General features: G+C 59.5%; 1 protein-coding gene across 3 annotated transcripts in view; it reads left to right on the forward strand.

Moving 5' to 3' along the window:
• Window positions 1-24761, forward strand: part of PRKAG2 (protein kinase AMP-activated non-catalytic subunit gamma 2) — a 165574-nt gene that overhangs the window by 45229 nt on the left and 95584 nt on the right. For all 3 annotated transcript variants that reach the window (XM_087820914.1, XM_087820913.1, XM_087820912.1), the window contains exons 2-3: window positions 1600-1671; window positions 3404-3680. In XM_087820914.1, the coding sequence (XP_087677040.1) occupies window positions 1600-1671; window positions 3404-3680 (349 nt within the window). The remainder of the gene's footprint in view (window positions 1-1599; window positions 1672-3403; window positions 3681-24761) is intronic.

Below are 24761 nucleotides of genomic sequence, written 5' to 3' on the forward strand. Positions count from 1 at the left end.
GGGCGGTGGGCTGGACACTCTCGCTCGGGTTGGAAACAGCTGCGTGGGGCCGCCCCAGGCCGCCAGTGACAGGAGCCGGGCCACGTCCCGGTCTCGGCTCTTTCAGGACCATCTTGACATGAGCCGGTGAACCACCGGGGCCCCGGCAGCCGGTCCTTAGGGGAGGAACATTAGAGCATCTGTAAAAGGGCTTCCGCGTGTGGAAACCGACGTGCTGAACAGACGTCCGAGGGTGATGATTATCGGAGGCTGGAGAGGAATGTTCTCGTTAGAAAGGGAGATAAGCGCCCCACGCCTGGCTGCCCCTCGCTCCCCGGGAACGGAGCCGCTCGGCGCCTGCTTGATTGCGGGGCCGTCAGTGCGCACGGCGCGCCTCTCGTGCTGGGGCCGGGGGTGGGGGGTGCCTTTTTCAGGAGTTCATTCAAACGCTTTTGCACACCTGCTGTATGCCAGGCAGACCAGCCGGGAATAGCAAGATGAATAGCTCCTCCTGCCCTTGGTGTAGGGTCTTGTTAGAGAAACAGACTGATAGGGGGTGGAATGCAGCCCGTGGCCCTGCAGGTACGACTGAAGGGCTGTGGGAACACAGATAAGAGAAGAATTGATTCTGCCCGAGGATGGGGACCAGCCAGGGATAATATTTGAATTGGGCTTTGCAGGATGTGTAGGAGTTCGCTCTGAACCAGGATTTGGGGGCTGGGCGTGGAGGGCTGGAGGAGCAGCACAGCACAGAGGGGGAAAGGGCTCGGGGTGGTTGGAGGGTGGCAGCCGGCTGCTAGTCATGCACAGCCCTGGGCCAGGCTCCGTGCCGAGGCTGGCGCTGTCGGGGGGCGGGGGGTGTTCTGGGAAGGAGTCGAGTGGCCTTGAACTGAGGTGTCTGAGCAGTTAAGGAGAGTGTTCCAGACGAGCCGTGTTTGGAAAAACCACAAAAGGTCGTCCTGGGCTGTTGCTAAAAGAAGGAGCCGGGGCGCAGAGCATGTGAAAAAGTAAGGCTGTGGGATCAGCAAGTCCACGGGGCCTGGACTGGAGCCTGCAGGGCGAGGCCGGGTGGCTCATCCCGACAGTCACTGTGGGACGCGGGTGGCTGTCCACCTGGGCTGCCGGCTGGATCACTGGGATGCGTGCACCACACCGTAGACCAGTCAACTCGCGTCCCCCTGAGACCCAAGCCCCGCAGGAGATTTCAGGGCGCACCCAGGCCTGAGCTCAGTGCTGTCCGTCGCCGGTGCCCCAAAGATGGGCCTTTTCCCTCCACTCCCGCTCCCCGCTGGCTCCTCCCCACCTGCCCGAGTCCCCGCCTCTCCTTTCTTGCTCCTTCCCCCTGGGTGACAGGTGACCTGGTGACAGGCGACCGGGCAGCCACTTCCTGTTCTGGAAGCCACGTGGACCCTGGTCAGGATCTCCGGGGGGGTGTTAGGGTGTCATCACCCCCGTTCTTCCACCGGTTCGCCATCCAGGTCCCTCCCTAATGGTTGATTTTCAAGGACGACCAGGAAGGGGGGGGAGGACACACACGTGGAGCCAGGTGCAGCCCCTGGATGGGGCAGGTGGGCACCTGAGGGCCACTGCCATTGACCACGTGCTCCGCTTCCATCCTAGGACCTGAGCTCCTTTGCCATGCCCTTCCTGGATGGAGACCTGGACAGTTCGGAAAAGCACTCTTCTCGTAAGGTAAGGTCACCTTCCTCGCAGCTCACCCGAGGTGCCACCGAGGCAGGACTTCCTCAGCAGGGGCCCCACACACACTTCTACCTGCACCCCCCTGCTCCCACCTGTGTTCCCACCTGCAGGCCCGCCCCCAGCGTCGGGTGGCCTCCTGGTACAGCCTGGAGGCAGGGCCTGGGGTGAAAGGTGTCTGTGTGGGTGGCAGGCGGAGGGCTGGAGGGAGGAGGACTGTGGACTCCGTCGCCCAGGCCCTTTCCTCGGCCCCCGCCCTCCCGCCCATGCCGCGTCCCCCGAGAGCAGGCACGGCCTCCCCCCGACTCTAGAGCCTCGGCAGGTCTGCTTCCCACGAGCCTCCGGGGACCTCGAGTTACCTGTGGGCCAGGACTGTGCCAGCTGCGTCCCTTTAGCGTGTCCTGTCACCTTTACACCCCTGCTTCGGCCGAGTGTCCTCGCTGGATAGAGGACACCGAAGCTTAGGCCACCTGTCACCCTGCTGGACGCCGAGCCGGGATCACACCCCAGCCTCTGCCTCTGGAACCCTTGCTCGTACCACCTGCCGCCGGGTCCTCTCCGTTCCCCCTGCCCCGCCACGGCCGCGGGCCCACGCCGCCCGCCACGCAGAGCCCCCTCATCAGTTATCCTAAGGATTCAGAAAAGCCTCCGACAGCCCGAGCCCCGCCGGCAGGCGGTGAAGCTGGAGGCAGACGGAGAATCTGGGTGCAGCTCGCGCGGACCGGTTAGGGAAGGAAGGCCCGGCCCTCCCCGAGGCCGCGGGCTTGAGCTCTGCGGTTCCCGTCGGCACGGCCTCGGCCTCCGCCTCTCCCCTGGCCACCCTGGCCCTTCAGCGCAGGGCAGGGAGCGGCAGAGAGGTGGGCCCGAGGCTGGGGGTCACTGAGGGTGGCGTCCCCGCGGGCATCGCATCCTATAAGGAGCCTCGCTCGAGCCCAGTTTGGGGCGCCCTCTGGTGGTGGAGGAACTCACAGGAGTCATGTGTCCAACGGGCACCCCAAGTGGGCAGAGGCCCAGTGGGCACAGTCCACCCACCTTCCCGGCACACCTGTGGCCACCGGGGTCTCAGCGAGCTGGGGGTTTCCCCGCCAGGCCTGGTCCTTGCCCAGGGAGCCCTGTGACAAGTGACCGATGCAGCGAGCCCCAGAGGCTTTCGGCCTTGTCACTTTCTTCCTGACTGTCATCCCAGCAACCACAGCAGCTAGGAGGTGATACATGCATCCCTTCCCCGCACCGGGGCCCTTGGGACAGAGCCCCAGGCCCACTGTGTGCAGACAATAAAGGCTCGTTCCCTCCTTTGAAGGGGGCAGGAGAACACTGTCCCTGGGTGGCCAGACCTCGAGGACGACAAACATGAGGTCTTGGGAAATAGAGGCCAGAAGACAGACCCGCGAGCAGGTTAAAGGGCAAAGATACATCATTTCGAGCCAGGTTCTCTGCCTGCCTGTCCCCTCCTCCAGGAAGCCCTTCTGAGAGCTGGACAGAGGCAGGTGGGCCTCTGGGTGATGCTGACCGGCCCATGGATGGGCTGTTCTGGGGTCAGGTGCTTTTCCCAGGTCACCACTGTTTGTAGAAGAGCTTGGGGTTGTTTCTCAGACGGGGTGCTGTGGAGGAGCAGCTCGGTGACAGAAGACCCCGGAGGGGCAGGGGTGACAGGGACAGGCCCAGGGCAGGGCCGAGGTCTGAGTGCCCGAGTCCCCGTGGCTCATCCGTGCGCCTGTCTCCGCAGGTGGACAGCCCCTTCAGCTCGGGCAGCCCCTCCAAAGGTTTCTTCTCCAGGGGCCCCCAGCCCCGGCCCTCCAGCCCCGTGTCTGCGCCCGTGAGGCCCAAGACCAGCCCCGGCTCTCCCAAGACCGTGTTCCCGTTCTACCAGGAGTCCCCGCCACGCTCGCCCCGGCGCATGAGCTTCAGCGGCATCTTCCGCTCCTCGTCCAAGGAGTCGTCCCCCTCGTCCAGCTCCTCCACCTCGCCGGGGGGCATCCGCTTCTTTTCCCGCTCCAGAAAAAGTAAGACACTCATGCTCTGTTTCAGGTGCGTGCCCGGCCGCCGGGGACCTCCCTCCGGCCACGTGGCCAGGGTGCCACCTGCAGGGGCACGGCCGGGTGGCTCCCGTGGGTGCTGAGCGCCTACATCGGTGTCTGTCTGTCCCCGGGAGCAGGTGCCTACACCTGTGTCTGTCCCCGGGAGCAGATCTCTCTCCAGAACAATGTCGGTTTGCGCCTGTGGGCTCCTCACTGCACCGATCCATTCGGTGTGGCCCGGCCTGTGGGCCGACCTATAAGATGCTCAGTGAGGCCGTGGCCTCCAGCCTTTTCTGAGAAACAGTTGTGGCGTGAAGCTAAGGTTTGCCCCCTGCCCAGGGCCAGGGGCTCAGCCCTTGCTCCGGTCTGCCCAGGGCCCCGGTGCCTGTGGTCCGGTATTGGGAGATCCGAGCGTCTCTCTTTCTGACAGATGGAGTGTGTTTGAGAGCGAGTTCTTTAGGATGGATCCTAAATATTTGTGATCTGAGTGCAGAACACTCACAAGGGCACATACCTGGGTTGCAGGTCCCTGCGAGAGGCAACCAACTGATGTGTCTCTTTCACATCGATGTTTCCCTCTCTTTCGCCCCCCCCCCTTCCACTCTCTCTAAAAAAAAAAAAAAATTCAATGGAAAAAAATATCCTTAGGTGAAGATTAACAACAAATAAGATATGTCGAAGTCCTAGCCCCCAGCGTCTCCGAGGGTGATGTGACCTGGAAGCGAAGCCATTGCCGATGTAATTGGTTGAGATAAAGTCAAACCGGGGCGGGGTTGGGGCCTGATGGGGCGTGACTGGTGTTTAGTAAGAAGACGGCACTGTAAAGACAGAGACGCAGGGAGAATGCCGTGTGACAACAAAGATGGGGATTAGAGTGATGCGTCTACAAGCCAAGGGACGCCAGGCGGTGCCAGCAGCCACCAGAAGCTAGGAGAGACCAGGACCGACTCCCCTGCAGGTGCCACAGGGGGCAGGGCCGCCGGGCTCAGCAAACCTCTGGTTTTCTCCGGTGTTGTGGCTGAGTGACCGCTAGGGGGCGGCATAGCCCCACTGCTGAGCCTAACGCTGGCCACAGGCTGGCCCTGCCCAGGGGACAAAGGTGACCGTCACCGTCCCTGGATAGTTCCTCCCGCTGGGGATGTTTGCCTTCAGGTGCAAACAGGAGAAAGCTGATGCCACGGAGGGGACATGTCCACCTCACACCTGACCGGCCTGCCGAGGCCTTTCCAAGGGGAGTCACCGCACATTGAATCCATTCAGATGTCCAGGGTGCCAGGCTCTGGGGGCACAGCAGGGACACCCCTGGGCCTGAAGGGGGCAGGTCAGGGGGGTGCAGGGGGGCCTCGCAGGCCAGGGCAGGGCGCTGTGTTTTCATGGAGTGATCGGGAAGCCGTGGGATGGTGTTACTGAGGGAGGGACTTGCACCCGGAGGGCTTGGTGTGGCCACTGCGCAGCGCCAGGTGGTGGGATGGAGGGAGGGGGGAACCATCGGGGGCCCCCGGAGGGACCTGGAGGTCAACCGTGATGGTCTGCAGCCTCCTGTGAGATCTCCTCGCGCCCCGCCTTCTCCAGGGAGCCTTCCCTGGTTATACCTGCCGTGAGCCGTCCGCCCGAGCTCTGAAATATGGCTGTTATTTTAAGCATCTGTGCAGTTTGTGTGTCCCCCTCCTCCCCCCTGTGACATGCTTCTGTTCCTTCTGTCTTTTGCAAGCTGGTGTCCCTAAGGTTTCATGGGCCTGCCCCTCCCCCCCCAAGCGCTCCGAGGTCCTCCCCAGTGCCAGCCAGAGCCCCACACAACACAAGCCCGAGGCCTGAGTGTGGCCCATCCATGGGGGAGCCCCGGGGTCTGGGCGGAGGTGCGTCTGGAGGTGCGTGTGTGTCTAGATGAAGATGACAGCGATTGGAACTTGTGAAGAAAGGGCTGGGCCTCGTCACCCCCATTGTAATGGGGGCGGAGCTGCGGCGGGGACCCTGGAGCCCCCTCTGCCTCCCTCCTGTGGGCTCCTGGCTCTGAGAGCTGCAGCCCCCTCACCTTGCTCCCTCCCCTCTCAGACCAACACCCGCGTCCGGGGAAGGTGCTCAGAGGTATTCAAACTGAGATGTGCTGATGGAAGGTCAAGGCCGCACACTCGGGGTGTAGATGACACATTCGTAACTGAGAAGGGGCTTCTAGCATCAAAACTAGATGTGATAGGCCTGCCCGTGTGGCTCAGTGGTTGAGTCCCACCATCCAAAAGGTCACCAGTTCGATTCCTTGTCAGGTTTTCGGCTCGATCCCCAGTAGGGGATGTGCAGGAGGCAGCCGATCGATGATTCTCTCTTATGGATGTTTCGATCTTTCTCTAAAATTAATAATAATAATAAAAACCTTGATGAGACGGCCCTGGCTGGGTGGCCTGGTTGGTTGGTCAGGACACGTACCCAGGTTGCGGGTTCAATCCTTGGTCAGGGCATGTGCCGGAGGCAACTGATTGATGTTTCCCTCCCACATCGATGTTTCTCTCCCTCTCTCTCTCTTCCTCTCTCTAAAATCAATAAAAACATATTCTCAGGTTAAAAAAAACAAAACTAGATGGGACAGATACTTTTTGGAAGCAGTTTTCTTCCCAGAACCCCGCGGGCCTGTGGCGATGGCTCTGAGGGGCCGAGACAAGGTGGCGTTTTGCCAGTTGGCCTCCCACTGAGCAAGAAGGGGCATCACACCTTGGCGGTGTTTCTCAGTGGTTAGGGCATTGCCCCATTAGCTGAAGGGTCGAGGGTTCGATTCCTGGTCAAGGGCATGTATCTGGGTTGCTGGTTCAGTCCCCAGCCCTGGTCGCGTTGCGTGTGGGAGGCAGCCGATCGATGGGTCTCTCAGTCCACCCTGAGAGATCGCTACGGACAGAAGTCGGCCCCACTGGGCACGGGGACATCATCTATGTCCCACGAGGAAAAGGGCATTGAAAATTGCTGACCCGGGCAGCCAGCTACTCTGATTACACCGCGGGGACTCTAGGTCACGGCCAGGGTACCTGTGGGACAGGCAGGAAGGGAAAGGTGACGACCCGCCCTGGGGCCCAGGGAGGCCCCGTCAGCCAGCTGAGCACAGCTGCAGTTTGGGACGTTTTTGACTGCGGCCCCCAGTGGGAAACACAACTTATGTCGGAATCCATCCCACGCGCGGGAACGAAAGCCATTTCCCTTGGAACAGTATTTGCCCCGGCCCGGCTTTCTGTTTCCCACTGGCCTCCGGTTCGTTTTCAGGGCCCGGCCCCCGACCCGCGCAGTTGGGTTCTCCACGGGGCAGGGGGACGGTCGCATGTAGGAAACGCAGCCCTGCGTGGCCCTGAGCGGCAGGATGGGTGGGAAAGGCTGGGAGCGGGCCGGGCCCAGGGAGCCGGGCGGGAGGAAGTGTCGGGGTTTGGCCGGCGACGTGGGATGGCAGGCGCTGGAAGGATCGGTTTCCAAGAGCAGCTCACAGCCGTGACCGAGGTCAGGGGCGCGGTGGACGCCCAAGTAGATTTCATTTTCTGTCCATGGTTAAATTAGGATAGAAAGACTCCCCGTGGGTGGCTGTGCTCCTGGAGTGGGTCAGCTGCACCTCAGCTCTTAAATATTTTTTTTAAATATATTTTTATTGATTTCAGAGAGAGGAAGGGAGAGGGAGAGAGAGAAACATCAATGATGAGAGAGTCATTGATCGGCTGTCCCCTGCACGCCCCCGACTGAGGATCGAGCCCACAACCCGGGCCTGTGCCCTGACCGGGAATCGAACCCCAATCTCCTGGATCATAAGTCGATGCTCAACCGCTGAGCCACACCGGCCGGGCCCTCGGCTCTTTAAACCCAGCTCCTGTCTGTGGCTCTGCCTCCGAGGGCGTCGTGAGGACCCTTGGAATGAGCTCTCCAGAGAAATGTGTTTAACTTGTAACGCGTCCGGCCCTTTCGCCCACCCCTGTGTTGGATCGTAGACAAACGGCTCTTCCTTTCTCTCCCGAGTTTATTTTTCAAATAAGAGTCTGTTTTCCCACAAAATGCCAAAGGTTTTATACTGTGTGTGGAGGAGTGAACTCGGGCTTTGAAAACTTTAATTTGGAGCCTCCAGGGCTCTGCTCCACCTGCCAGGGGCTCCTGGCGCGGGAACCTCCTGCCTCCCCCTGCCCACAGCCAGCCGGCTCGTGAGTGCCACGGCCTCTTTGCTCAAAGGCAGAGCAGGGTCACACTCGGGCGGTTTCAGTCCCCCAGGGTTTGGGGCTGGCACCCTGCCCTGTCTTCTTTCAAGGAACCCATTTACCTTACATGCCAGTCAGGGTCCCACCTGTGGTTAAAACAGACCGTGGCTGGCCCGGCCGGCGTGGCTCAGTGGTTGAGTGTTGACCTATGAACCTGGAGGTCATGGTTCGATTCCCCGTCAGGGCACATGCCCGGGTTGCAGGCTCGATCCCCAGCAGGGGCGTGCAGGGGGCAGCCGATCAATGACTCTCATCATTGATGTTTCTGTCTCTCTCTCTCCCTCTCCCTTCCTCTCTCTGAAATCAGTAAAGACATACTTTAAAAAAAACACACAAAAAAACAAAAAACAGACCCTGTCTGTAAAGGTGAGGGAGGAGCCGAGAAGCCAGCCGGAGATTAGTGACGAAGCTTCTCCCTCCCTGGGAGGGGGCAAGGAGGGGGTGGCAGCCACGCAGGAGTCATGGCCTGGCAGAGGCTGGCATTGGTCCGTGTGGCAAGATCCAGAGACGGAGGGGCCGCGGCCGCAGCCCGAGATGCCCCCAGGGCCTCTCCCTCCCCCAGGCTGCGAGCCAGCGAGAAAGGGAGCCTGGAGGCCGGGGCTGCAAGGTTAGCCCCTGGCACCGAGCAGAGCGGCTCTGAGGGGAGGGACCTCCCGGCTCCGGAACTTTCCGTAAGGGTCCCGTGGAGCCTGCTTGCCCCTCAGCTTGGCCCCGAGCCCCACCCGGCCTCCTTCCTTCCCTTGTCTCCAGGGCTGATCTCAAGAGCATTCCTCACACGTGCCCTGAACGTCAGTTTACGCCTCAGAGCCTGCCCCTCGGGGGACCTGTGACCCTTCTTCAGGCCAGCGGGTGCCCCTCACTCACTCAGTCCTCTGGTCCAGTGTCCCGAGGTCAGAGGGACCGATGAGGGAGGGAGGGAGGGAGGGAGGGAAGGAAGGAAGGAAGGAAGGAAGGAAGGAAGGAAGGAAGGAAGGAAGGAAGGAAGGAAGGAAGGAAGGAAGGAAGGAAGGAGTGGGTGAATGAATGAATGAGGCAGGATTAAGCCAGGCCTGAGCACTGGCTGGCACTAGTTAGGTCTGGGGAGGGACACTTCGCCCTGCTCGTGGGAAGTTGTCCCAGTGCCCTGGGTTTGTCCCCACATGTCAGAATCCAGAGTTATGTGACTTCTACCTGGTGCCTGGCTACATAGGATTTCCCCTGGCTCGGCTGTGCTCCGTGGCTCGGTCCCGGAGCCGAGAGCGTGCCCCACCATCCGCAGACGCTCCCCGAGCCGCCCCGGCTCAGCCGCAGCCGGGGCCTTGGGCCCTGCGCTCGCCCGCCGTGGCTGGAGCCTTCTGGATCCGGGCAGCTGGTGAGGTCTGACTCCTGGGGCCCCGCGCAGACTTCAGAAAAACGTGACTCATCTTGCCTGCCCACAAAGAAAGGAAAAGCATGCATGGCATCTGAGTTTCCTGAAAAGTCCAGCCAACACTCGGCAGAGCTATGTGGCCTGGCACCCGGCGCGGGCCCTCGGAGAGCGCCCTCTGGTGGCTGCCACGCAGCCGTCCCTGAAAGGGGCCGCAGGACACGGTCGGAGGAGACGCTGACCGACGCTGCGTTCTTGCCCTGCCCACTTTATCTCTTAATTCCTTTTTTTTTAAAAAAATCACATTTTATTTTGACAATTTTAAACCTGCAGAAATGTTGCCAAAAAATAGTGCAAAGAATTCCCATACGCCTTTCATCCAGGTTTCCCAGCGTTTGCGTTTGACCGCATTTGCTTACGGACTCTCTCTCCCTTCGTTCATCTGCCCCCGAGGATATTTTTTCCATTGCTTTTCAGAGGGAGTGGGAGGGAGGGAGAGAGAAACATCGATAAGAGAGACACTCGCGTGGTTGCCTCCCACACCAGCCCCTCCTGGGAGCGAACCCATAACCCAGGTACGTGCTCTTGACCGGGATTCACACCCAAAACCCTGGGGTGCTCAGGCCGACGCTCTCACCGCTGAGCCACACCAGCCAGGGCCCTCGCTCGCCCTCAATACAAACGTCTGTGTGTGCGAATAGGAAATCCAGACCATCAAGAGTAAGTTGCCGGCATAATGTTCCTTTATTCCTAAATCCCTTCCGTGTATGTATTTCATGCAAACTGGGACACTCTCCTCCCCGCGGTTTAATTATCAATCCCAGGAAATTAACGTCAGCGTGAGGTGTGCGCCACGCCCCAGGATTGATTTGCAATTCACAGATCGCCTGGGGAGCTCTTTTCCCCGGAGGGAGTGACCCCTGGTCCTGCGTGGCACTGGGAGGACTCTCTCCTTCTCAGTCCCCCTCAATCCTGAACAGCCCCTGGTTCCTCTCATGACCTGGACATTTTTCTAGACCCCACGGGCAGTTACTGCGCAGCCCGACCTTCACTCCGGGTTAGCCCGACGCTTCCTCCTGATTAGATTCAGGTTTGCTGGCCCGGGGGCAGTGCCACAGGCCGGGCGCCCTGTCCCGGCGTCACCGCGGGGAGCACGTGCCGTCCCCGGGGCTTGGTTAAGGGAGGCGTCCGCCACGGGAACGTTTTCCAGGCCGAGAAAGGTGTCACTTTCCCCTTGGTGAGGAGCAGTCGTTTGTGGGCACCGCCCGAGCTGGGGTGGCTCAGTGGTTAGAGCGCCAGCCCATGCACTGAAGGGCTGTGGGTTCGATTCCCGGTCAAAGGCACATAACCTGGGTTACAGGTTCGACCGATGTTTCTCTCTCACATCGATGTTTCTCTCCCTCTCTCTCTCCCCCCCCTTCCGCTCTCTCTCAAAAGCAATGGAAAAAATATCCTTGGGTAAGGATTACCAAAAAGAAAAGATTATGTATATATATATAATATTAATTATATATATATTTTTATATATATATTTAATCTTTTCTTTTTGGTAATCCTTACCCAAGGATATTTATGTGTGTGTGTGTGTGTATATATATATATATATATATATATTTTTTTTTTTTTTTTTTTTTCATGGCACCAACTTGTGTATTGTGTAAATTTCTTCTCTCTTGCCGGGCTTTCCCGTGGTCCTTTTAGCATCGGTCAGTTCGTCTGCCTGAACTGTGAGTATGGGGGCAGCCACACGGTGATATTTTTCCTGATTTCTGTCCTTAATTCTACACGGATTCGTGGCATTCTACCTGCTAAGGAGGCATGGCCCCTCCTCCGTGTCACATACAGGCTCGGGACTCCCGCGTGACTCAGTGGCCTCCGCCTGTCGCTTTCATACTTCGCTGCACCAGCTGCGCGCCTGGCGGGCAGGAGCCCTCCGGGGGCCCCGGGGGCACGGCGGGCTCTCGCCGCAGTTCCTTCGCCGTTGGCTGACGACGGGGCGTCTTTCACGCGCTTGTTGGCCGCCTGGGCACCTCCTCTGGAGGGACGTCTGTTCGCTGCTTAACCGGGTCTTTTTGTCATCGAGTTGCAGGAATTCCCTGTGCGCTCAGGACGCGAGACGCTTGTCGGGTGCGTGATGCTCGGGTCTCGTCCCCCTTTCTGTGGGTTACCGTCTCGGGCTCTGAACAGCGTCCTCTCGGGGACAAAGGTTCCCATGACAAAGATACCTGAAGGTGCTGCTCCCTTGAGGGGCCCACGGAGACACCTAGACTTGCCGACGGGAAGGGCGGGAGGTGGGGAGGTGGATACTGGGGACCCCAGCCCACTGATTCCGAGCAAGGGCGCCTCAGAAGACGGGACGCCGGGACAGGCGGACGGACGCGGGGACTGCCTCATTCCCCTTGTGCGAAATCAGACCCGACGAAATGGTATATTCCGTGCAGCAGGAGGCGCCCGCCCCCCTCCAGCAAAACCCCAAAGGGGCCTTTTTAAAATATTCACACATTCGGCTGCTTTACGGCCTATCGGCGTTAAACCTCGCCTGTTGTCTAATTATGACCCACGACGTGTCCTCGCTTCCCACGCCTTCCATGGTTTCCCTTCTGCCCTCTCTTTACGAATTAACCTTTTCTTCTCGTAAACAGCCTCCTTAGGCATTTTTTTCTAATCGCTCCCCTGCAATTTTAATCAAAACAGGTGTCCTGTATATGATCTATATGCCGTGTGTGTATCTGTGTTTCGCATTTTAAAAGGGCCGGTTTCACCCCCTTAGGGGCAATATCGCCCCCCCAAGAATGATGCCCTTAAACAGGAAAGAATTTGAGGTGAGGAATGTCAGCGAGAATAGTAACACTGATTTAGTGCACAATCTGAGCTATAGAGTATATTTTTCTTTTAAATTGATTTTAGAGAGAGGGGAAGGGAGAGGGAGAGAGAAATAGAAACATCAATGAGGGGAACATCGGCTGCCTCGTGCACGCCCCCGACTGGGGATCGAGCCCAAAACCCGGGCCTGTGCCCTGACTGGGAATCAAACCCCGATCGCCTGGATCCTAGGTCTACGCTCAACCACTGAGCCACCCTGGCTGGGCTAGAATATCTTTTTTTTTTTTTTTAAATATATCTTTATTGATTTCAGAGAGGGGAAAGGAGAGAGAGAGAAACATCAATGATGAGAGAGCCATTGATCGGCTGCCTCCCGCATGCCCCCGACTGGGGATCGAGCCCAAAACCCGGGAATGCGCCCTGACCGGGAATTGAACCCCAATCGCCTGGATCCTAGGTCGACGCTCAACCCCTGAGCCACCCCGGCCTGCCTAGAATATCTTTTTCATCTGCTGTCAGCCTCCGGGAATGAGCCGGCCACGCAAGTGAACTTTCTACATGTCTGCAACTTACGCCACTTGGCCCCCACTTACATGCATTAGACGCTTTGCAGTTTTCTTGCTCGAAAGATACTAAATATAATTTCACCCTTTATAGATGCTATAGGGTCCTAACTAGTTTGCCGTGTGACAGCCATCGGCATATCCAGTCACCACTGAGCTACAAAGACCAAATTCAGGACTTAAGGACCCCGACACCCCCTTCTGCTCCTATCCCATTCTGTGCGGAGACCTTCTCTTGGACATCAGTGCTCTTGCCTTGAGCAGCACCCTCCCCTCCCCACATCACTACTAAAAAAAAACAGTGTTCTTTGTGCGTGTGGCTACGAAGGGTAAATTATTAGTAGGAGAGGCCCTGGGCTCCTCATTCAAGAAATAAAAGGTTGGGGCTGGAGGACTTTGGCTGGTGAGCAGGGTTTTGTCTGTTGACTCCTGACTTCTTGGATCTGGGGTCTGGAGCCGGGGGGGTCGGTGGAGCTCCCGGTGCAAGTCCAGGCGCCCAGCCGGCCAGCCTGGGGCAGCCACGTGAGTGTCCAGAACTGAGGCTTCCCTCTGGCTTCCCCTGAGGTGTCTCTCGGGACACACGACGTCATCCCATGTAAAATACTCTGCGGCTCACAGGGTAATTTTGTTATTTTATCTCGCGTGATTTCCTTACCCCCCCGAGAAATGGACTCGGGCTGTGTTCTGGTCTCTTTTATGGGAGAAACGTGGACACATAAAGTAAATGGCTCCAAGCCGCATGCCCGAGACGTGAGCCTGAATGGCTTTAAGGTGCTGAACTTGACCTAAGTATTTTAAACGCCACTGTTATCATTGTGTTCGATGTGTCAGAAGAAACGGGTCAACGGCAAAGGTCGGCTCAGGCCTCAGAGTCTAAGCCAGCTGTTTGCAGATGAAAGCAGCTGGGGTTCCCCCCCCCCCAGGAGCCCTGGATGCGGGAGACGGGAGCCGGCCGAGCTAGGTTGCTGGGAGGTGAGGGCCCGGGTGGGCCGCACTCCGGCTTCCTGCTGAGCAGGTGACTTGTCACGGCCTTGACCTTTGCCAAGGGTTCTGCATTTTCCTGTATCACTTGATCTTTCCAAGACACAACTTAGAGAACAAAACAAGGGAATCCAGGTGCTTGGCGCCTTCGAAATCCTCTGCTGTGTGAGTCCTGAGGCCAGGTCTCACCTGGGGGCCGCTCGGAAGCCGCAGTTAGTGGCAGGTCCTTGTCTTTGGAGCCCTTGGCCTGGCCTAGAGACCCCCAGGGACTGCAGGCCCAGGTGGAGGGGTTAAATAGGACCCCCGCTGAGCCCTTCCATGGGCCTATGGTGCCCGTCAGATGGGAAGGATATTTCTTTGGGATTTCACATTTATGGGGGGAGAAGGGGGCCTGCACTTTGTTTGCTAAAAACAACTACTGCCGTGGTTTTTCACTTTTTCTATATTCTTAAAATGAAGGCACCCCTATTGTCCCCGGGTTTGGATGTCACTCGTATGAGCTTGTAAGTTGAGCTATTTTGTCTTTGCCCCCCCAAAACCACCCTCTTGTCACTCAAAGTGTCTCCACAGCCCAGCTCCCGGGGGAACCACGAGGCTGTGTGTCACCATGAGCGTGTCAGGTGACGTGGAAAGTGCCGGTGGACATGGGTGCCTGAGTCAGGGCCGGGGGGCGCCGTCCAGAGCCACAAGCTCAGAAACCGCTCTGGCAAAGGGACTCGGAAGGCCCCAAGGAGGCGACACGGCGTCTCACTCAGAGTCAAGTGCCGCCCCGACCTTTAGAACTTTCCATGAAACCCGACACGGGGTTTTGCAACCGGCAGGAGAGCCGGCAAATATGTGCTAATGAGTGTCACCACTCGGGCGGGCGGGCGCCCCCCGCTGCCCTCTTGCGTAACGGGCTGTGTTTGGCCCGCGGCCGGCCCTGCGGAGATCTGGGTGCTTTTCAGGTACCATCACGTGACCCTCAAAGGGTTCCGCCGACGTGTCTTCATTTCCTCTGTCAGCTTCCCAGCCGAGAGGAGGCACCTGGTCCTCGGCGCCCCCGCCTGCGGGACGGTGGGCCTGGGATCTCACCCGCCTCTCCCACTGGGGACCTTGGCCAAATTGCTTTCTTTCTCTGAACCTCTATTTTTATTTCTTTTTTTTTATTTTTAAGATATGTTTTTTACTGATTTCAGAGAGAGGAAGGGAGAGGGAGAGAGAGAAACATCGATGATGAGAGTCATTGACCGGCTGCCTCCTGCACGCCCCCGACTGGGGATCGAGCCTGCAACCCGGGCATGTGCCCTGACCGGGAATCAAACCCTGACCTCCAGGTTCATGGGCCCACGCTCAACCGCTGAGCCACACCAGCCAGGGCCTCTGTTCCTTTCTTTTTCTCAGGTTGAGCAGCGATGACTGGCCTCCCTGCCGCTCCGCTGGGCACAGGAGGAGGGAGGACAGTGCTTGGGGAAAGTGTGTGAGCTGGCACAAGCCAAGGCATCGTGAGCTTGCGCTGCTCCGAGGCCGCCCAGCTCCGCTTTGCCAGCTGCGCCCGTCTGTATGTCTGCACGGGGCTCCCGGCAGCTCTGCCCATAACATGACACCCAGAGCAGCTTCAAGGGTAAGAAAGGTTGGGGGCCTTTCACACTTTTCCCTTTGCTATAATTGGCATCGGAGGCAGCCTGGGTGCCCGGGGTCGCTGCTGCCGGGGGCAGTCCATGCTCGGCCGGGCTGGGCGGCTGACGGGAGAGGGTGGCACTGTCTCGTGACCCGCGTGGCCCCATGAGGGCTCCCTCGCTAGTGGGCCTCCTGCAGCTGACAGGTGGGTGTACACAGTGGGGTGACACACGGACGCTGGGCCACAGAGGTGGCAAGTCCTGGTTGGGGCTACAGCCGGAAGCCTGGAATTAGAATCCGGTGACCAGGGCACCACACGCCCGTATCTTAGGCTGCGGGACAGGCCTCCTGGGTCACCCCTGAGGAATCCCAACAATTGACCCGGTTCACCCGTGTTTTGGGGTCACCAGGGTCTCATGCCAGAGCCGTAACGGCTCCTTATGCCCAGAGCACAGAGGTGCAACCTGCTGCTCACGGAGGGAGGCAGCTTCCCACGGCCGGCATCGCGAGCGCCCCCTCCCAGCCCGTCGGCAGCCCCCGACCTCCCTCCTCCTCTGCCCCTCCCACCCCGGCCCTGCCCTTTGTCCCCTCTGCACTCTGACCGCTGAGTGGTTTGCGTATCCAGATGTGCGGGGGCCACCACCTCGTAAAATGCAAGCATCAGGGTCCCCGGACCCATCGCCCTGTCCTGCCCTGGGCCTGCGCTCGGCGGGCCTGCCTTGGGGTAAGTGCAGAGCTGTGGCTGAAGCAGTGGGAGCTCCCGGAGGGCCAGTCCCCACTCGGCGGGAGCTGTCCGCCCGCCTGGGGACAGAAGTCACACACGGGACAGAATAACAGTGCGAGGTCCCGCGTGAAACGTCTCCAGAAAGGACATCCCGATGCCACTTTGTTTTTCTGTCAGTTGTAGGTTTATAGTAAAAAAAACAAAACCTAGAAAAGCTACAGCAACAGAAACAAACAACACAGGCTGCAGATCAAATGACCTGGAGTCCGCCCCTCCCGGACCTGGTGGAACCAGTCAGAGCGGCGATGGGGCTGCCCCTCGGCCCCGGGGTGGGGGGGGGCACACTAAGGCAGGAGAGCGTCTGCTGCCCCAAGGACCTGGTCCTGTTCCAACCGGGAGAGCTGTAGGGCCTGATCCAGAAAGGCCCTGGGCCTTTGAAAGACACTTGCAAATACAGTTCCGTCTTGGGAGCCACTGGTTCCTCCTTTTTAAACCCTTCAAAAAAAATCCCCGAGTGCGAAGAGCGCCCCACTGGAACCCAGCCCCCAGCCGGCGAGTCACAGCCGGGCGGAGGCCCCTCGCATTCACCCGGGACCATCCGCTGGTGGAAACGGCGAAGACGGGAAGGGTTCGGCCCCCGTGGCTCGCTTGTCCTGCCGTGTGTCACCGCCCCCCCTCCCCCGTGCCTCAGCATCAGGTCTCCGGTGGAATGAAGAGCAGCGTCAGGGACATCCCCAAGCTAAGGCACCCCGGGTGTGCGTGAGTCACGGGAGCGCCAGTGGCGAGAGCGCCCATGGTAACATTTTCAGGGACTCTGCAAGCCCGTCCCTGCCGCGTCGGACCCAGGAGTGGGCCACGGCTGGAGCGTCTGCGCCCCGGAGGGTGGCAGGGCTGCGAGCCAGGCCTCCCGGGGAGCAGCTGCCCCTGAGCTTCCCAGCACGTGAGGCCGTCTGCCTGTCCCAGCCAGGTCGCAGCAGCCTGTTTTCCGCTCGTGGGCGACGCCGACCCCCGGGGAGAACATCCTGAGTGAGGTCAAAAGTACACGCTGGGGTCTCCTTGGGGTCGCGTCCGCTCTCAAGGCTGTCACTCTGGTCACCTAGCTTTTCTCAAAGCAGCCGCCCTTCACACCGCTCCCGAGTCCTCCCGCCGAGAGCTTGTCCCCGCTGTTCCCAGTGCGGCCTTCTCTTTTCTGGATGTTCTGTTCCCCACCCGGCCTGGTGTGGCTCAGTGGTCAGAGCGTCGGCCCATTAACCGAAGGGTCTCGGGTTCGACTCCCGGTCCAGGGCACTCACCTGGGCCGCAGGTTCCATCCGTGGCCCCGGTCGGGTCGCGTGCAGGAGGCGGCCAATCAGTGCGTCTCTCTCACATCGATGCTTCTCTCTGCCTGTCCGTCTGTCTGTCTGTCTCCCCCCCTCCCACGCTCTCTAAAAATCAATGGAGAAACAGCCTCAGGTGGTCCTCAGGCGACGATTAACAGCAACAAGGAATCAACCAACGACTGACAAGTTCATGGAACAACAAATGGATGTTTCTCTCCCCCTCCCTCCGTCTCTCAGATCAACCCATAAATGTATTTTTTAAAAATTACAAGTGGGAGTGGAGAGAGAGGAACTTTCCAAATCACTCCGGCCCCCGTGGCCCCCCGACGAACATCCTTCAGGGTTCACCCCAGGGCACTGCCCAGGTTCGTGCCTCACTGTTGGTGGATTTTTCTAAGCTCGTGTGTGGGAAAGTGGCGGGGGGGGGGGGGAGATGTGAACTTGGGGATCGGCTAAGTAAGTCAAGTCCATGTTCTCCCACTTGCTAGGCGTGTGACCCCGGTCAGGCCGCTTCCCTGACTAGTCTTTAAATAAAATGGGGTTCCTGGTACCCGCCCCCCGGGTTGTAGGGAGTATGAGAGAATAATTGTGAGGGGACCAGCGCTCCAACTGGCCCGTGGTAGGCACTCAGCAGATGGCGGTTATTCTTTTTAGTAATTAAAATGGAGTTTCTTAGAGGACACGAAGGCCTTCGCATTATTCATGACGCTAATCCCCTCCGTCATCCAGCGCCCTGTACCTCTGGGGCAGGGTTAATAACCGCGCGATGAGTGAGTGGCCGCGTGAGCCTGGCACAGGGCACCGGGCGTGACCACCCGGCCGGCCGCTTCGCTGAGCGTCGCTGCGCTCGGGGGCGAGAATATTACGTTGGCTTAGACAAAAACTGCTCATTTCCCTTTCAATCAGCCGTTTTCCCGTTTAATACACCATATTTAAAAAAATTTTTTATTGTCTAAGATGCACTCCCCAGGCTAAGGGGTGCGTGACTGTATTTTTTCATATTTTAATATGTTTTTATTGATTTCAGAGGGAGGCAAAGAGAGAAAGAGAAACATCCATGATGAGAGAGAAACGTGGATCGGCCGCCTCCTGCACGCCCCCTGCTGGAGGTCAGAGCCAGCCCCCCGGGCGTGTGCCCTGAGCGGGAATTGAACCCGCAACCTCCTGGGGTACGGGGCGACGCTCGACCAACTGAGCCACACTGGCCGGGCAAGCCCCTTCTTTTTCTGGCTTGGACATCTGTTGAGCGGTCCTTTCCTAAAGAAGTTTGGCTTTATTTATTTATTTATTTTTTTTAAATATATCTTAATTGATTTCAGAGAGAGGAAAGGAGAGGCAGAGAGAGAGAGAGAAACATCAATGATGAGAGAGTCATTGATCGGCGGCCTCCTGCACGCCCCCGACTGGGGATCGAGCCCACAACCCGGGCCTGTGCCCTGACCTGGAATCGAACCCCGATCGCCTGGATCCTAGGTCGACGCTCAACCGCTGAGCCACGCCGGCTGGGCTGGCTTTATTTTTAAATCAAACATTCAATTTCCATGAAGAGCCGAAGTGTTTTTTTGTTTTTTTTAAAGGAAATCTCAATGTGGAACTCCAAAACCGACCTACGTGGTCTTTTTCAGAGTTTATCACCATAAGTTTGGGCTGAGATGTTTAACCACAGGGATAACCCACTAGTGTACTGGAGGCCCAGCTGGAAGTGGGGTTTACAGCTTATTTGAGGAGGTCCGGCTCCTCCGCAGGTAGGGTTGGCCTGGCGGGTCTCCCCCCTTTTCTCCAGACCCCCCCCAACCCTCAGGGCCCACTCACTCCCCGCTCTCCACGCCAGGCCAGGGGACCGCCCCTCTGTCTGTCCGTGCTGACGACACGCGTCCATCCTGGCCACTGGACGCCCGTCGCCTACGGCGTCTTTATGGGTTGGTGTCGTTTAACAGTTCGCCTTTGTCCCTCCAAGTCGCTGAGCGACTCCTTGAGGGCGACGCCTATTTGGGGTGTCGGTTCCGGCGTCCTTGCCGCTAACATCGGACCAGCTATCTGCCCGTCGGTCCCAGCGGGAGAGGAAGGGCCGGGACACTGAATGGCCACCAGAAGCTGGGACCCTGAGACGTCAGACTAGATCCTAATACGCCCACGTCGCGTCTTGGTCGGCAGAAGGGGAAACGGAGGCCCGTGGGTGGGAAGAGATGGCCCCAAGGTCATGCACCTAGTCGGCGGATCCCCGGTCTTCCCTGTAGTCCAGTGAGGAGACCAGGAAGCAGAAAGAGGAAACTGTTTCCTGGCCTTGTGGGTTTACACTTCGTTTCATGGCTGCAGAACACAGCCTGGAAGTGTTTCGGTTTGTTTCATTAGGGGTTTGTTAGTCCTGGTTCCGAGGTTACCTGACAGTCGCATCCCCTTCCCAGGCCTCAGTTTCCCCATCCGCACTGGAAGGGGGTTGGACCAGACCCTCTCTGAAATCTCTTGGGGGTCCTGTCACCCTACCGTTCGTAGCCAGTCCAGGGCTCAGGTTTGCCTTTGCCGATCCTCCCGGTGAATCCCAGGGGACCCCACGCGCCCCGCCCCCCCTTACAGGTGGTTCGGTTTCCTCCTCGAGGAGCCCGGAGCTCAAGTGGGTGCGGCGGTTTCCAGGGACGTGTGACTTCTCCTCTGGGAAGCCGCCGGCGCCTTCTGGCCCCTGGAACCCATGAATCAAAATAGCTGTGTGATGTCATGTCATAATGGGAGTGCGCTCCGGCCAATTGGTGCCAAGGATTGTCTGCCCGGCCTGGCTTCCTTTTACAGTCTTTTTAAAGAGACATCTGCAGACCCGCACATGACCGGGCCTCGGCTCCGCTCGCCTGTTTGGCCTTCCCTCCCTTTTTAAGGCCAAGCCGGGGGGGAAAAACCCTGGGGCGCCTGAGTTCGGGGCTGACCGTAACTCCATAAACAAACCCACGGGCGAGGCTCAGCCGCAGGGCTGCCCCAGCCGCTGGGCCGGAGCTGGCTGGAGGAACGGCTGCAGGGGGATCCCCACTCTGCTGGCCCCGAGGGTGACCGGTCCTGCCTCAGCCTCAGGGCCCCCCGGGGGCTTCGCCCAGACCCCCAGGCCGGGCCTCTGAGCCCCCCGGGGGCCCCGGCTGCCGGGCCCCCCCGCACCTGCTGGCCGATGCTGCGCCTCTCCTGGCTCCCTGCCGCCCGGGGCTGACGGCGGGGCCGAGGGTTCTGGTATGGTCACCTGTCGCCCCTCCTGCGGCCACAGCTCCTGATGAAGCGCTTTGGCAGCCTCAGGGGGAAGAAGAAACACAAGGAGACGCACCGGAGCACCGAGAGGCGCCAGTCGGAGCCCCATGGCCTGTTCGGTAGGACACTGCCTGGGCCCCGCTCTCTGCTGGCTGAGCCGGGGGAGGGGGCCCCAGGGCCTGCGTGCGCATGTGTGTGCGTGTGCGTGCGCGCGTGTGCGTGTGTGTGCGTGCGTGTGCGTGCGTGTGTGTGTGCGTGCATGTGTATATGCATGTGTGTGCGTGTGTGTGTGTGCGTGGGTGTGTGTGCGTGCGCGTGTGTGCGTGCGCGCGTGTGTGCGTGTGCGTGTGTGCGCGCGCGTGTGCGTGCGTGCGCATGTGTGTGCGTGTGTGTGTGTGTGCGTGTGCGTGTGTGTGCGTGTGTGCGTGCGTGTGTGTGCGTGTGCGTGTGTGTGCGTGTGCGTGTGGATTCCTGAGCGAGAGCGGGTGCAGCCGCTCCCTGCAACTGGGCAGCGGCGAGAGGAGCAGATGGGCGTGTTTGGGGTGTTTCCTGATGGGTGGCGGTGCCGCTGTGGCGAGCTGTCCGAGGTGCCTTTCTCTGCAGCCACTTCCTCCCTCTTACCCACCTGTCCTGCTGAGGTTCGCGATCCGTGGCACTGTCATTCATTCGGGCGAACCCAGCAGCTGGGGGAAGTAAGAACGGAGGGGAAGCGTTGTTTCCGGCCGCTGGAAGTGAAGTGTGTGTGCAGAGGAGCCTAGCGTTAGGGGCCAGGGAGGCGCGGTTCCGCGGCGGCCTCCACCCCGTGGCTGGGCAGCTGGGCTCCTGTGAGAGGGACCCACACCTGCCTGACTTGTGTCCCTGGCGGAGAAGCTTGCTTGGTGGTCTCCCTGGCTTGTGGGACCCCCTCCAGCTTCTCCACGGGCAGGGGGTTGGGGCCAGTGTGGCTGGCACGGGGCAAGGGGACCCGAAGCATCCTTAGCGTCCCGGGGCCTGGAGACCCGCCCACTCGAATTAGACCAGAGCCTTCGTCTTGTGGGAATGGGAGCCGCCCTCTCCGGCCACGCTGCTGGTGGGACACAGATATTCCCGAGGTCCCCGCTGTCCGGTGGGACAGGCTCACACGCCCGGGGGTGGGAGAGATGGGAACGGCGAGCCGAGGGGTGCGTCAAATCTGGTGTCCTTGGAGCAGAATGTGATTTAATATAGATGTTGTAAAGGAAATGACTTTGGCAAAATGTCTGGGCAGGGCATTGAAAGTAGGATGGTAAGACGAAAAAAGGGAAATTAGCTTGGCCGGTGTGGCTCAGGGATTGAGCGTTGACCCGTGAACCTGGAGGTCGCTGGTTCGATGCCCGGTCAGGGCACATGCCCGGGTTGTGGGCTCGATCCCCAGTGGGGGGCTTGCAGGAGGCAGCCGATCAATGACTCTCATCATTGATGTTTCTGCCTCTCTCTCTCTCCCTCTCCCTTCCTCTCTGTCTAAAAAAAAAATCAATTAAAAATATTTTTAAAGAAAAAGGTAATTAGAAAACTTGCCAGTTTTTCCAGTTACTTCCATTCAGTGGGCCCTGTGGGATGCTGGGGGGCCCGGGCAGCTCTGGAACTCAGGGAGTTCTCAGTTTGGGGGGGACTAGAGAATATTCCTAAGTAGATACAAAGGCGAATTTTCATAGGAACACGGCCGGTGCCCTGACCGGGGCGGGGCAGGAATCACAGCCGTCCCCGACTGCATTCATAAATGTGGTTTAAAAAAGAAGACTTACCTTAGATAATAAAGTAATAAACCCTCATTTACTCCAGAATTCCACCTGGACCTGCTGTTTAACTAAACGCCGGGTTTTGCTCATGGGGACGGCCGGGCCCATTATTAAAATCGTCTTCGTTCTCGCCAGACGGCGGTCTCTCCCCCTGCGTGTTACATCTGGCTGTCATCCAGTCTCCTACACGTCTGAGAGCAAAAATAATATTTGCGTGTCGACCAAGTTTTGCAAGTCCTCGCATGCAAATGCCAGCACCAACCGCAAGGCCAGGGAAATCAGGGCTCCCTCCGGAACCTGCCTCCGGGATTCAGGAAGCAGGCTGAGGCCACCTGAGGTCACCGGGCCCGGGGATCCAGGTGTGGTCCTGCTTTTCCCGGCTCTCAGAGTGAGCGGAGCCAGGAGCCAGGCCAGGTGGCCGGTGTTGGCCCCTCTGACAGTGTCCCGCATGGATACACCGAGCGAAGGGACAAAGGAGACGGTGGACCGAGCGCTCCCTCCCGGCCTCTCCAAACCTCGCCCACCTTCCAAGACCCAGTTTACCCATCCCTGCCCCTGACGCCATCCATCCCCATCGCCCTTGCCGGGGCCTCCTGGCCTGTCGGGGACCAGGTCCCCGAAGGAGTGTTTCACCGTCATTCTGATCCCAACACCTTGTAGCATCACAGGCTGTCACAGGAACAATCGCTGGTTAGGGGACAGGTGTAAAGGGGGCCGCTCCGAGGTCACCCGCTTCTCCAGTAAGCACCGCTCCGGGGGTTTGCGGTTTTAATTCCCTTCCAGCCCCTCCCTCTCCCTCCTGCAGTCATTTCTGTAGCCGAAGGAACTGCAGAGGAGGCCTCTTCCTGCCCCTAAGATGCTTCCAGGAGGGTCGAGAAAGTGCCTGTCTTCCCCATGTCCTCCATTTGCCCCAAACCAGGGATGCTTGGGTGGTCAGCGAGGGTTCCTGGGGCCCTTTAGCTCTTTCTGTGGCTGGTTCGGTCTCTTCCAGGGGCCAGTCCCCGGCTCCTCGGCTCTAACGGGAGGCAGGCCCTTCCTCGGGGGACAAGATGTACCCTTCGCTTCCCGGGGGGGTTCCCTGCAGCTCCTCAGACCAGGAGACGCATCCTCTTTGAGCAGCTTCTAGGTCCATTTGTACTCGCCCGTGGGTGGCATTTTCATGCGGCAGTGCCTGCTTCAGAGGAGGCTGGGGTCCGGGGACGAGCACTGATGGGCTGTGGGGCCCTGGTGCAGTGAGGGGGGCGCTGGGCACCCCATCCTCTCTGCCGAGTGTCTGCTCACACAGGCGACTCTGGAGGTGCTGCGTCTCGTTGGCAAGGATGGGGCTTTGGGGGGCAGACTCTGTAACAGTCATGGTGGGTGTTTGGGACCAGCGTGGGAGGGTTCCCCGGTGCTCCGAGGGGCAGCACAGGATTTAGGACCACTGGTCTCAGCTGGAAATCACAGGAGGCCCGTCTGTCCCCCTGAGCCCCGCCTGTCCCCCCTGAGCCCCATCTGCCCCCCTGAGCCCTGACTGCCCCCCCGAGCCCTGTCTGTCCCCCCTGAGCCCTGTCTGTCCCCCCTGAGCCCCTTCTGTCCCCTCAAGCCCCATCTGTCCCCCCAAACCCTGTCTGTCCCCCTTGAGCCCTGTCTGTCCCCCCTGAGCCCCTTCTGTCCCCTCAAGCCCCATCTGTCCCCCCGAACCCTGTCTGTCCCCCTTGAGCCCTGTCTGTCCCCTCTGAGCCGTGCTGGAAGAGCTCATGGTCCCTCTGCCCTGTTTCCTCTATGGCCACGCTGTGTGGTGGCCCCTGGACAAGGGCCTCCCGTAGACAACAGGTGGAAGCGTGGCGGGGACAAGGCTTCCTGGGAACCTCTCAGTTAAGCACTCCTGACTTACACTGTCCCCAAGGACTCTCCGCGTCACTCAGCAAGTGCAGCCATCAGCTCCTGACGGGCAGGAGGAGGCAGAGCAGCTTGGGGTGTGTTTCCTCAGGAAGTTTGCTCACTGCTCGGTGTCTCAGTTTCCCACCTGTGCACCGACGCCCCGTGGCCCAGGCCTTGGCCCTGGCACCGTCGACCTCCACAGGTCCCCGTGACAGTGGTGGCCCAGGGCATAGGCCCCGGGAGAGAGGGCAGGAGGGAGCGTGTCCCCTCCCGGCTAGGCCCCTGCTCGGACCTTTGGTCGGCCTACAAGGTCCAGATGGGTGGTGGCAGCTTCTCCCCCCACCTCCTGCCACTGCCGGTGGCAGCCCCGTCACCCTCACTCCTGTGCAGATGTCCCCCAGTGCCGGCCACGTGTGGGGCCCATGTCACCAGCCCTGAGAGGCAGACATGAGAGGTGGGAGCCGACCAGGACCAGGAGAGCGTCACTGGCGAGCCGAGGCGGCCAGCGTGGGAAGGGGAGGGACCTCGGGCACTGGCCTGGTGGTTGGGACGTCACCATTAGTCATCACTAATGATGTCCCCGGCGTGCTGCTGTTTTACATTCGATGATTCTGTTAAGGCAGGTAGAGCAGGTGCAGGAGGCGGTGGCCCCTTTGTAC

This window comes from Miniopterus natalensis, chromosome 10, assembly GCF_054644295.1.
Source record: "Miniopterus natalensis isolate mMinNat1 chromosome 10, mMinNat1.hap1, whole genome shotgun sequence".
Classification (NCBI taxonomy): Eukaryota; Metazoa; Chordata; class Mammalia; order Chiroptera; family Miniopteridae; genus Miniopterus; species Miniopterus natalensis.